Raw genomic sequence first — 12,532 nt, forward strand, 5'->3', positions numbered from 1 at the left:
TCTAATAAATTGGTCCCTAATACGCTGTAATTTTGCTTTAGATCTATTGTATCAGTCTGTCCTGTGGAAAAAAATATTAAAAAATCAAAATCTTCTATGAGTGAAACTGTTTAATGAATCTTCTTAAAAGGGAGTGAGGAAGTCTGTTGTAGTGTCTCAGCTTGCTAGACTCCAATTCTTGTTTTTCTGATTAAGGCAGAGAGAATTTACTCTAAACTTCACAGAAAGTCTGCTTACTGTAGTTTGTCCTTTAGCCAATAAGAAGAAAACTCTTAAAACATTAAGAGGACTGTTTCTGTTCCCTTGAAACTCCATGGGAATTTTGCCAGTGATTTTACAAGGATGGAATCCAGCTCCATAAATACACATATATTTATACACACCTCACTAAACCATTAAAAGACACCCTAGAATACAGAAATGCTTCATGTAGGAAGTTTATTGAATCTAATTGTCTGTGAGGAAATATGCAGACTCAGTGCAGGATTGAGGAGAATCTCAATTTACAAAAACTGATGTTACCAGCAGTTAAAGTTTTATTTCAGTTCTTAGGACATTCAGGGTTTTTTTTTTCTCTCTTCCCGGTTCAAGAGAGATAGGGAATTGCTAGAGACAGTCCTGCAGAGGGCAACAAAATTTACTGGAGGCCTGAAGCACCTCTCCCATATGGAAAGGTTGAGACAGCTTAAGCTGCTTATGAGATTTGAAGCTTGCTTAAGTGACTCAAGTATTGCTTCATTGGCCTTATTGTCCTGGTCAACAGCAGAGTCTTTCTGTAAGATCCCCTTTGGAAACCACTCCTTTGATTTTGACCCAGAGGTGTTCAATCAGGCTTCCACAATCACATTAGTTATCTTCTGTGCATTCAAGATTCTCCTAAATACAGAGCATTCTGCTGCTGTATAGAGCATTTTTAAATGGGAAATTGATTTTTAAAATTGTGGTACCAACATTGATAAGCAGAACACCAGCTTAGTAAAAAAATGACTGCAGCTGTCAAACAGAACGTATCAAACGATAGTTCTTTTTCTGAAGTTTCCAGAGACTGATTCATAGTCTAGAACAATTTCTTCTAAAAGAAGATAACAATGCTATGACATCTATGCTGGTTAAATTTTATAGTGGACATAAAAGTGTACAGTTTGTTGGTGTCAATTTTATTCCCAAATGGCCTCAGGTGCCTTGAGTCAGTGGTTTCCTCAAGATACATTTGAATACAGATATATGCAGATTACTCCTGGGAGTAGGAACATAGATAAGTGTTTAACCTTTTAAAAGAGTTCCCTCTCTCCTTAACTTCCACTGCTCCTGTTTTCAGACTTGCTGGGTAATACTGTCCAGAATCCATGTCAATGCACAGAGGCTTCAAGCAGAGCTACCTACTTGTGAAAATACAGTAACAGAAAGCTGTAGAAAAAAAAATAACTCCTAGTTCAATCTACAGTCTGCTTTTCTAGGTTGTGAGATTTGCTCTGCTTTTTATTCCAGATACCTGCTTGGTCTTTCACTTTGTTTCTGGCTAACTCTTAAAGCTGACATCTGCATACTCCTCTGAAGAAGGTACTTATTTCTTTAAGTTTCATGCTGCGACTTGTGTAGCAACATGTTTCTCCAGCCCTGACATCTCCTGGGAAAAGAGATGACTTAAAAATCAGAATTGTTTTCATTAAAGGATACCTATGTGACTTTTGTGTCTGTCCTGTGGTATTACTCTCCTTTCGGGTATGTGTTTTGACCTTAAGATTATTGTAAAATTGAGTCAATAATTTACCAACACTCGTGAACTTTCTGTTTCTTAGCATCATATTGACATTATAAAACAGAAAAACAACATATCTGTCATGTCAAGGTGGGAAACATTTCTTAGATGTAGGAAAAAGACAAAAGCTATTTCACACCTGTAGTGAAATGAGGCAATCAGGTGTTGCTAATTATGAGGTGGGAGGTGTGAGCCTGTGTTAACCCCACCTGTGCCCAATTAGGGCTGACCCCAGCTGCGCATAAGCAGGATTGGGGGGGCCAATAAAAGGTGAGCTTCTGAATGCATGCTCAGCTCACTCTTGAGCAGCTAGAGGAAGAGGAGAAGGTTTGCTGAGATTGGAGCTGAAGCACTGAATAAGGCAAGCCAAGTCTAAAGGCAGCAAGACTGGAGTGCTGTTTGTGCACCTTGGTGAGAACACCTGTTTGACTTCGAAGCGCTGTGCCCCAAGGAAGGTTCGTCTGCTACACACACCAGACACAAGATAGACAGAAATATGGAGAGTATTTTAGCTTTTTCTCTCCTGTCCCACCTAAAGTGGCTGACTTCTATCATGTGTTCATGGAAGCATCCTGGAGAAGCCTAGAAGCCCATCAATGGCTGAGTCATACGACTGATGACTTTCATTTGTCACTGGTGGAACTTTTAACAGATCCAAACTATTTCCCAGTAATCTTGAGAAGTGCTGTAATGCTGTGAAATTCACTGATTTAACAACTGGTTTTGTCTCATTAAGAATTCCTATATAGTAAGATTTACAACCCTACTCAATTTAATCAGTGTTCACAGGAGCATTTGGAACCGTATAATTTTATTAATTTCTTAGCTGAGTAATTGATAAGTTCCATCAGTCTGATTCCACCTGCTGATCAAGATAAATATCCATTTTTGTTTACATATACAAACCTTTCCTGATCACATGCTGAGACATTTCTAATCTCTCCATGGTCTGTGCACCTTTACTCCTGTAATTCACAGGGAAAACTATAATTTATTATCCCACCTCCTCATATTTCCTTCACAAGACCTTACTGCCAAACAACACTATCCTGTGACCCTAATCTCTCCTGCCACATGATTTCTGCTCGTGGCCAGATCTCTGCTTTTGTCTCATCTACTAAACTGGTACAATTTTCTGAGAGGAAAGACAGGCAGGTGCTTCACCAGGCAGATACATCCATAGCTTTGTAAAAGGCTATTTTGAGACTGATCACCAGTATAGTCCAGGAGGATGCCAGTTGCAGTCCCAGCAGCAGACGGACGGCAGAGAGCCTCAGCAGCTTTTTCTCTCAGTTTTCTCTCTTTAGTGTTCTCAATTACAGCATTCTGTAGCAGTTACTGGTGTGAAGGGGCAAGAAAGGTTGCTAAACCTTTCTGTACAGGACAGAGCAAAGGAGATCACTGCATCCGCTTTAATAGCCCTGATGCCAACAACAGCAATGCTGTGCAGTATATATGGGAGACAGGAGATGACAAATTTGTTGATCAGAAGTTCCATGCTGGGATTTGGTATTCGTGTGAAGAAATTATAAATGAAGAAGGTGAGTAAAACCATGTAAATTTACTTAAGTAATCAAAGCTCTTCTTACTTACTTGGTGTCACCTTCCTCTTTGATGCAACATTATGTATGTATTCTAAATGAAAAAGTATTCTTTAAAAGTTGTTCTTCTCTGGGAAGACAGAATTTTAGAGGGTACTGTCTAGGCAGTTCCTAAAAAATTCCTACCAAATTCTGCAGAGACTTTTTTTTTTAATTATTATGCTAAACAGTGCACCAAGTTAAACTACTTTAACAAAACAATGTTTTAGTTTCCTGATTTTGTTAGTCCCTTAGGCAAAAATGAACTTATTTGCCTTAAATGATTACTTACGATCTCCTATGGCAATATAAATAACACAACTTGATTTTCTGGTTTTAAAAATCATCTGAGCAGGTAAAGCTATGGGATCTAAGTTATTTCATGGATTTTTCTCTTAAGCACAGGTATTTTTATTTTCTTACTGCAATTTTACCTTTCATAAGCATGCGACTAGAGATTTGGAACCCAATGAAACATATTCTGGAGACTTACTAATCATGAGTGGCTGTGTTTAATTGAGCTTCACTCTGAGTATGCATCAGGAGAATGAAATTAGATTTCCATTTAAAAAAGCTTCTACTTAGTTTTGTATAATGGGATTGTTTAGCTGGTTCAAGAAATATAGCATTTATTGCAAATCCAGATCAACAATGTGTTTTTCCCCTCATAGTCTTTGTCAATTTATGACAACTAAATGACAACTAAAACAAAACGTCAGAGAAATCAAATCAGCTGTCATATGTGTTATAAAATGCAAATATTTTTGCAGTCACCTATCCTGAAAGCCCAGTTCTACAAGAAGGTCTTGTAGTTTATGCACTTTTAAGAGGCATGATGTTAGAGATTAGAGCAACACACATCTTCAAAAGTCATTTGGTGGTAATTGAATTACTGGTTATGGGGTGGTTTAATTTGTTCATCTGCTGTGGCAGTTCCTTTCCCACTTGGTGTAATTAGGAGCTGAAAAAATCCCTTCCCTGTATTTTCAGAGTGTATCAGTATTAATTCCAAGAGCTTCATTCTCAGCATCTGTAGGGGGGTCAGGAGGTCATATGGGTTTGAAAATCAAAGCTTACAGAAAGAAATAAGAATTAAGCTTTGAAGAAATTTGTTTGAGCAACAGGCTTGTTGCTGTAGGGAGAGCAAATTGTCCTTCTCAGGGAAGATGATACACAGGCTGCTAGTCATGCAAAGGAATTGATAATTTTCCTATTCTGTCTTTCACAGATACAACCTTTTGAAAAGCAATCTATAGTCTTTCTCTGTTTTCCAGACACTGGTTTTGCCTTGAAAAGTCTGGAAGGCTTTTCTAGCAATGTCCCAGAGTAGGTTAAAGAACCAGGGACTCTGTGTACATACATCAAAAATTGTTTCTCTTTGTCATCTCAGATTGTAGATTGTACTTTTATGATAGATTTTGAATATTATGCTTTCACATAGTCTATTTCTTTAAATCATTATAGAATAAAAAATAATCCTGAATTTTAAAATATTTTTTTAGGTGAGAAATGCAGAAGCTTCATCAGTCTGACTCCAGCTGCTGATCAAGGTAGATATGCATTTTTTAATTGTGTAAATACATTTTTTCTGACACACTTAACAATATATATATATAATATATATTATATATTAATCCCACAGAGGTTTTTTGCTTTTATTTAGTTTTTCAATTTAAAAATGAAGTTCATATGATGTAAAATACAAACTTGTCTTTTGAAAACACTCTATTTGAATAGGAAGGTTTCCTATAATTGTTCTAAACATGGATACTGAAACTCAAGATTTCTGAGTTTTTCCCCCTTTCTCCTCACACCTCCATATTCACAGAAAGAAATTTTTTGGCTTTCAGCATGTGGGCTGGAGAGGGCAGAGGGACAGGCAATGGGTGAACAAAGACATCCAGGAGGATGGGGGGATCTGGGGAAGATGTGTATTGGACCAAAAGAATCATGATGGCAGTCTGAATGCTCTCTAGGATCCTTACACAGAACTGTAAGGAGATCTCCCACTCTCCTAAAAGTGGAGAGTTACCTTCTTTCAAACATGACTCTTTCTGTAAAACATCCCTGCTGATGCTGGTAAGCAAACACAGAGCTCCTAAGGTGTGGCTAGAGAAATCACTTTGCAAATGGATGCTACATAAAAAAAAAAATTTCCTTTCTTCCCCAAGAGGGTTGAAATTGGATGTCCAGGATACTGGGATTGCACTACTCTCCTGGATACACAATTTTAGCCCCTTCAGCTTCTTTGGGAAGAAAGACTCAGGATCTGAAGATCGTCTTTCCCTCTATTGCAGCTTGTCACTGCACAAATAGTTCAATACTTTTTTCGTGTGAGAAAAAAACTAAATGAGATGTGGTTCTTAGTCATAGACATGGTTCTCAAAAAGGAAGGCTGAATTACAGGCCCTGCCCTGAGATCTCCTCACACATGAAACCATTGGTGGACACAGTGCTGAAACAAATTGTGAATATCACTGGCAAATGCCACAACTCCCTGGAAATCCCATCAAGACAGGGAAGACAGCAACTAGGTACCTGATAACCACACTGAGAAATTATCCCTGGGTAGTTAAATCCCATGTGAAAATAGCCTCTTGCCTTGCATGAGAGAAGAAAGGCTTTGTATTCTGCAAGTGCATGATGCTGCTGTGCACAAAACTCAGGATGCATCAGGCTCACCCCTCCTGAATGTATCATCCCTGGGCAGCACCTGGATCACCATGCAGGTGATGGATGTTGTTCAGTGCCTGAGTAGCAATGGCTCATTTACCAAAACTGAAGATCAAAGCTCTCCCTGCTGGAGCAGCCAACTCTGCTGAGCTCCTGGCTGTGTGACATGGGGATGATAATAGTAAAAGGGCAGGCTGAAAAAACCTTCATGGGAAGATTAACTCCCTGTGTAAGATATAATTAGCAGATATCCAGAAAGAGAAGAATCAGCAGATAACCAGAGAAATTGATCTCAGTGAAACCTCGAGAGTGCCAGGGATCATGAAGACTTCTCTGTCCAAAACATCAAGATCCTGTTTAGTTAAATAGTAAGACCAAGGGGAAAATTTTATTTCATTACTAGACCTCAGGCCGTGGACCATTATTACAGTTTGTTAACAGGACACATGGTATTTTGTTTTATTACATTTCTCATGGGACTCAGCAACAGTAATGCCAACAAGTTAATTGGATAGTAGTTCATCTTTTTTATATTAACTTGGTTCATGGTAATTTTACAGTAGTCTTGGAATATAAATAAGCATTCTGCCCCTCTTTGCAGTGTAATCCTCAATAATAGTAGGAAGGTCAGTGATAATAGTAGGAACGTGCAAGTGCTCACTAAACAGCTAAATCAGTAGAGGAAATTATAATTTAGGATGTCCATTTACCTTGAAGTCTTTCTAAAGATGTTATGACAGTATCCTGACAGGTTTTGTTTAATGTCACATAAACAATATAAACAAAGAACAAAGAAATTATAAAAATATTAACTGACTGCTTATGCTATTGATTTGCTTTTCCAGGGGTTTTATGGCTGTCTATTGTAGCAGAGCTTCTGTACATCATTTTGCTTCTGATTGGAGCCATTCTTATCTCAGTAGAGATTTGCTACTACAGTTCTGTCATGGATGGGCTAAAGATCAATGCCTTTTCAGCAGTAGTCACCGTGCTAGCAGGTACAGTTAAGGATCTCAGTTCATTACATATAAAAAAATGCAACATTGATAGACTTTCACCTGAGAATTAACAGTGTTCAGGTTTCAAAACTATCACGATACCTACAGAGACACTAACAATAAAAAAGGCAGCAAAATTTTATGGAAAATGTTAATTTCGGTTTATTATGCCTTATTGTTTTTATTTTTTATTTATAGTTTTTACTATTTAATACTTTATTATTTTAATTTTATAATTTTAAATTTTATTGTCAGCTTAGGTCAATGATAATAACACATTCTTGTGGATAACTAATTTTTTTTCCCAACATTTGGAGTACAAAATTAGGAATAGACAAATTAATACAGCACTTTTAAGAGGGAATAAAACATAATTAGATCATTCTTAGTAGAGAATCATCATTTAAATTGTATTTGATTTTCTGCATTATTATTTCTTAATCCATTGATATTTAATCATGAGATCCTAGGAAAATTTAGCTTGGAAGAAACTTCAGGTTTCTAGAATTCAGATACTTTGTAGAAAATATTCTTCAGGAGCTCAAGGGACAACTACAAAAAATTACAAAGAAGAATGTCCCCAATTTACATTTTCTAATATTCTTATGCTATTATATTTTTTAGGTCTTCTGGGCATGGTTGCTCACATGATGTACACAACTGTATTTCAAATGACTGTAAATCTTGGTCCTGAAGACTGGAGACCTCACACATGGGATTATAGCTGGTCCTATTGGTATCTATTGATTTATATTTGCTTTTTCCATTTGCTTTTTCAGTCACTTTACCCTATGTTCAAGAATGTCCATAAGAGATTAAGTTCTTTCAGTATTTACTCAGAGGCCTTTGTAGAATCCTTCTTGAAAACAGTTTCTTACCTTTATGTCACTGAGTCCTTCGGTTGTCTTCATGTACAGGTTACATCCCACCAGTAGGTAGGACTGCTGTCCCATTTCTGCTACACTCATATTTGCTTCCAGGGAGTTCCCCCTGTTCTTGCTGCCTCTTTGTTACAAAAGCTCTTTTGTGGCTCCCCACATTTGAGAGTTAGTGAGGGTGCAGTTTGACTGAATCTAGGAGCAAGGCTAGCTTAACCTCCACCCCTTCTTCAAGCTTCTAGGAGCCTTTCACATCTTTGTGCCATACCCCATCACACTCAAATAATAAATTAACCAAAAAAACCCCCATAAAACAGTAATTTAAAAACCCAAATGAGTTTAACCACATCGAGGGAATAAACAATGACAAAGGAGATAAGTGATAAGCAAAAATTTCTTAAACTACTTTATCCACCAAAGAATGTTTCATTAGATATTTGTGACCCTGCCATGTTAAGAAAGGGTCTGATGGGTAAATTAAATCACTGTGTACTCAAATTCATTTCACTGTGGCCATAATTTTCCATGCTACTTTTACACCTCCAGCATGCAGTGCTCACTGACTAGTCTTAACATTTCACACAGTTTCAGCACATTACACCTCAACATAATGTTTGGATCTATTTTCTTATGGTTTTACTTTTAGTCAGAGTTGATGTCCTTTCCTCTTTGTTTAGTTATGACCTATATTTCCTCAGGAATGCCTGTCAGTGCTCTGAACCTGCCTCAGTAACCTATTTAATTGTGCCTTTTCTTTTTAATCATTTTAGATAGCTGGCAAACCTTTTTTCTGTGTCACTTGTGAGATTTGTAGTCTTAACACTGATTCTTTTCAATTTTTACGCATTCTTATTTTTTTTATAGTTCTTCCGTCTCATGTTAAGCTCTATGCAGAGAAAACAGAAAAGGTGGTGGCAGGGTTTCATTAAACAAGAATATTAAATGTAAATACTAAAACCAATATGAAGATGCCTACTACATTAGTCAGATAAGTCAGCTAGGTGGATGGTCATTCACCAAGAATCTTTCTTCCTCCCCCATCAGGCTTCTCAAAAGAGGCACCAACACAATCACAGGTGGCAGTATTTTCAAAAACAAAATTGAAAAACTTGGATATGAAAATGTTCTGCTAATTTCTGATAAACCTTTTTGTTTATAGCCTTGCATGGTCTTCCTTCGCTTGCTGTATGGCTGCAGCTGTCACCACTATTAACAAATATACAAAAACGGTTTTGGAATTCAAGCACAGAAGAGAAATGTTGGAAAGGAATTTAAAGGTTAACTACAAGATTCCTGATCACACAGCTCCAGAGAAATCTTGCAATGTGTTTGTGAACTCTTTTCGCAACAGTACAGAGGACCCTGCACACCCAAAAAGAGGCTTGTGTCACCTGGCCACTATTTCAGTTCTGTAAATTTGAACCCTATCTCAAGACATCCTGTAAGTCAAAATACCAGATCACCATGAAACAGTATTAATTAATAGAAATTTATATATGTGTTATCATTAGTTGTTTTTATTAACAAAGAAAATGTATTTCCATGGATTTACAGGAAATCTCAGTCTAAAAAAGCAGATCTGAGTGTCTTGTTTCAGAAAAAGACAGTGACACAGGTCCTTCACTACTCTGACTTTTAACCAGTCTGTGAGTCTGTTAGAATTACAGAGCATAATGGATTTCCTCTCAAATTATTTATAGAAAAAACTTTTTAAAACCCCATCCCAAGCAAAAAACCCTCAAAACGCAGAGAAGAAAATATGGCAGCTCACATATGGGGGCTGCACATATTAACACATATGTTAATTGTTTTAATAATTTGTTTGGTATTAAAAGTACTATTGCTCCTGGAAAATCCATGTATTGCATCTTATGATTCAAGAGTTTCACCATATGCTGTGAAAGAAAGGCTAACAGAGGGAAGAGGTTTTCAGTGTAATTTCCTAGTAATTTGAATTACTAGGAAGGCAAACAGAAATGTGAACGATACATTAGACACCTCACAACTCATCTCTGAAATTCTCTAGGTATCATTCTGACAGCAGTGTCATAGAAATTTGATTTGTGTTCATTATATATGCTGATTAATCTACAGTCTTACTGGGAAAACAGAATTGATTATGGTACTCATAGATGAGGAATTCACAGCTGCCACACCCTGAGGATCAAAGTGTCCCCATGGAACTGTGCCACGTGTTCATTCATTGTTGTATGAATGCTCCTGCTAAGGAACCCCCAAGGAAAGGCACTTGTAAGTACTGGGTGGCAGAGGTCTTTTGCAGTACATTGAGCAGCTCTGAGCTTTAGAAAAATCACTATACATTTTTACCAGGTAAAATGTTTACTGGTTTATGGCCAGCAATAAGGTGGAGTTGATAATAGAGTAGCACATGTTCAGCAGATGGCCACCAGGATGATGAGAGATTTATAAAAGTTATAAAATCATATATGTCATTTATAAAAGTTATTATTATTAAGGAATCTACATAGATTAAAATATGGATGAGAGAGGCTCACATAAGATATATCTTCATGAACCCGGCTCATATTTTTTTACAATTATAATTTTTTTTATAAGGTGGATAACATATATCCACCAACATCTGGGCAGTGAGGCAGAGATGGACAAATAAAATAAAAAACAGATAAATGGTAGATTTCCCCAGAGGAAAAAGGTATTACTTCAGAAATACCAGTGGAGAAAACTTCTTCTCAATATGACAAAACACCCCAGAATTATAGAAAATGGGACCTTTTTAAAGGTCACCTAATCCTTCTTTTCCTCTGGGCAGGATAAAATAAAGCTATATTGTTTTTTTACAGCTATTTCATTAATCTCTTCTCTAAAGCTTCCAAAGACAGGCATTCTAAAATTTCTCTGACAATTTATCCTCTGTGCTTAACTACTCTTAGCAGAAAATTATTTCCCTGTAAATCTCCTTCACAGTAATTTTTGAACATTGTCTACTACATGTCCTGCAGTGGAAATGGATAAAAATTTAGTGTTATCCTCCTGGAAGTAAATTTTAAGTATTTGAAAACTGTTTAGATGCAACTTTCTTCCATATTGTAGATAAAAATACAGCTGTTCTTTAAAAATGTCTTGACAGATGGTGTGTATTTTAACTTTATAACTCTCACTGCTTTCCACTGTAGTTTGTTGAACTGTTCCACTTTTTTTTAAGTGAAATATTAAAAAACAATGAAGAATTTCTGCCGATACCTAGAAATTGCAAAATGCAGTAGTAGGACTATTCAGCTTATTTTAACAAGCAATTCACCTGCTTTTAGAACAAAGCAAGACAATGTTTACTCATGTTTAGCTGTGGTGTCTTATAATGCTCTGATCCTTTCCTAATTAAATTCTTCCATACCTTGTTTGTGTGAAGCTGTCAAGGGCTTGGCTATTGTTGAGCTACAGCCACAAGTGTAGCTGAGACCACAGCAAATTTGCTTGAGGGAGTCAAGTTCTGGCAAGGAGCAAGAAAATTTTGGACAAAGTGGATGTTTGACTTCATCATTAAGGTAAAATAATTTAAAAACTGACAAAAACAAACAAACAAATAAACAGAAAAAGCCCCACAACCAATAGAAGTCCAGCTCTACAACACAATATAGATAAAACTCCAGCAGGAGCTGCAGGAATTGGCACTTTTCGTTAGTTGTGAACTTCCCTGTGTGGGGTAAATGCATGTATGTTTCTTGAAGCCAGAGAAATTGATTTAAAGATCAAGGAAAAAGTTACTGTTCCTGAAAGATGATAACCACATATTTCACTGCCCTGAGAATTCCTTTCATGTTTCTTTTCATGCACTCTTACTTATTACCATTCAAGAGAGTAAGATAATGAGGAACAAACCCAGATCTTAAAATCATTTCCCCTCAGCCCTCCCTTCTTCCTGTGCTTCACTTCAATCCTCCTTTCTTTCCCTCCTTCCCACTACAGTGCAGAGTACAGGGAATGGGGGTTGTGGTCAATTGCTCACACATTTCTGCCACTCCTTCCTCCTCTGGGAGGACTCCTTTACACTCTTCCCCTCCCATGGGAGACAGTCCTCCATGAACTTCTCCAGTGCGAGTCCTTCCCACATGCTGCTGTTCCTCATGAACTGCTGCAGTGTGGGTCCCTTCCATGAGGTGCAGTTCTTCAGGAACAGATCTCTCCAGTGTGGGTCCCTCATGAGGTCACAAGCCCTGCCAGCAAACCTGCTCCAATGTAGGCTCCTCTTTCTACAGCTCCCATCAGGATTCTACTCTAGCTTGGGCTTCCCAGAGGGCTACAGCATCCACCTGCTCCAGTGTGGGGTCCTCCTTGAGCTGCAGGTAGATAATCTGCTGTATTGTGGAATAATCTGTATTGTGGGCCTCCATGGGCTGCAGGGGAACAGCCTGATGTGCCACAGTCTTCAACACAGGGGAATTTCTGCCTCAGAACTGCAGCACCACCTTCCTGTCCTCCACTGACCTTGATGCCTGCAGAGGTGCTTGTCTAGCATATTCTCACTTCTCTCTCTGGCTGCACAGGTTTTTTTTCGCCTTCTTCAATACATTATCCCAGGGGCACTACCACTGACACTGTCTGACTCAGCCTTGGACAGCAGCCAATCCACCTTGACAAAGGGGAAGCTTCTAGCAGCTTCTCACA

At 37.8% G+C, this 12,532-nt stretch overlaps 1 protein-coding gene across 1 annotated transcript; it reads left to right on the forward strand.

The window, feature by feature from the left end:
• Positions 1-2,987: 2,987 nt before the first annotated feature.
• Positions 2,988-9,303, forward strand: LOC103529089 (germ cell-specific gene 1-like protein). The gene is made up of 5 exons (XM_008494509.2): positions 2,988-3,300; positions 4,842-4,889; positions 6,858-7,010; positions 7,635-7,746; positions 9,048-9,303. Exons 1-5 carry the CDS (start codon positions 2,991-2,993, stop codon positions 9,301-9,303), a joined length of 879 nt encoding a protein of 292 aa, XP_008492731.1. The 5' UTR covers positions 2,988-2,990.
• The last annotated feature ends 3,229 nt before the right edge of the window (positions 9,304-12,532 follow it).

Source organism: Calypte anna, chromosome 18 (assembly GCF_003957555.1).
Source record: "Calypte anna isolate BGI_N300 chromosome 18, bCalAnn1_v1.p, whole genome shotgun sequence".
In the NCBI taxonomy this organism is placed as follows: domain Eukaryota; kingdom Metazoa; phylum Chordata; class Aves; order Apodiformes; family Trochilidae; genus Calypte; species Calypte anna.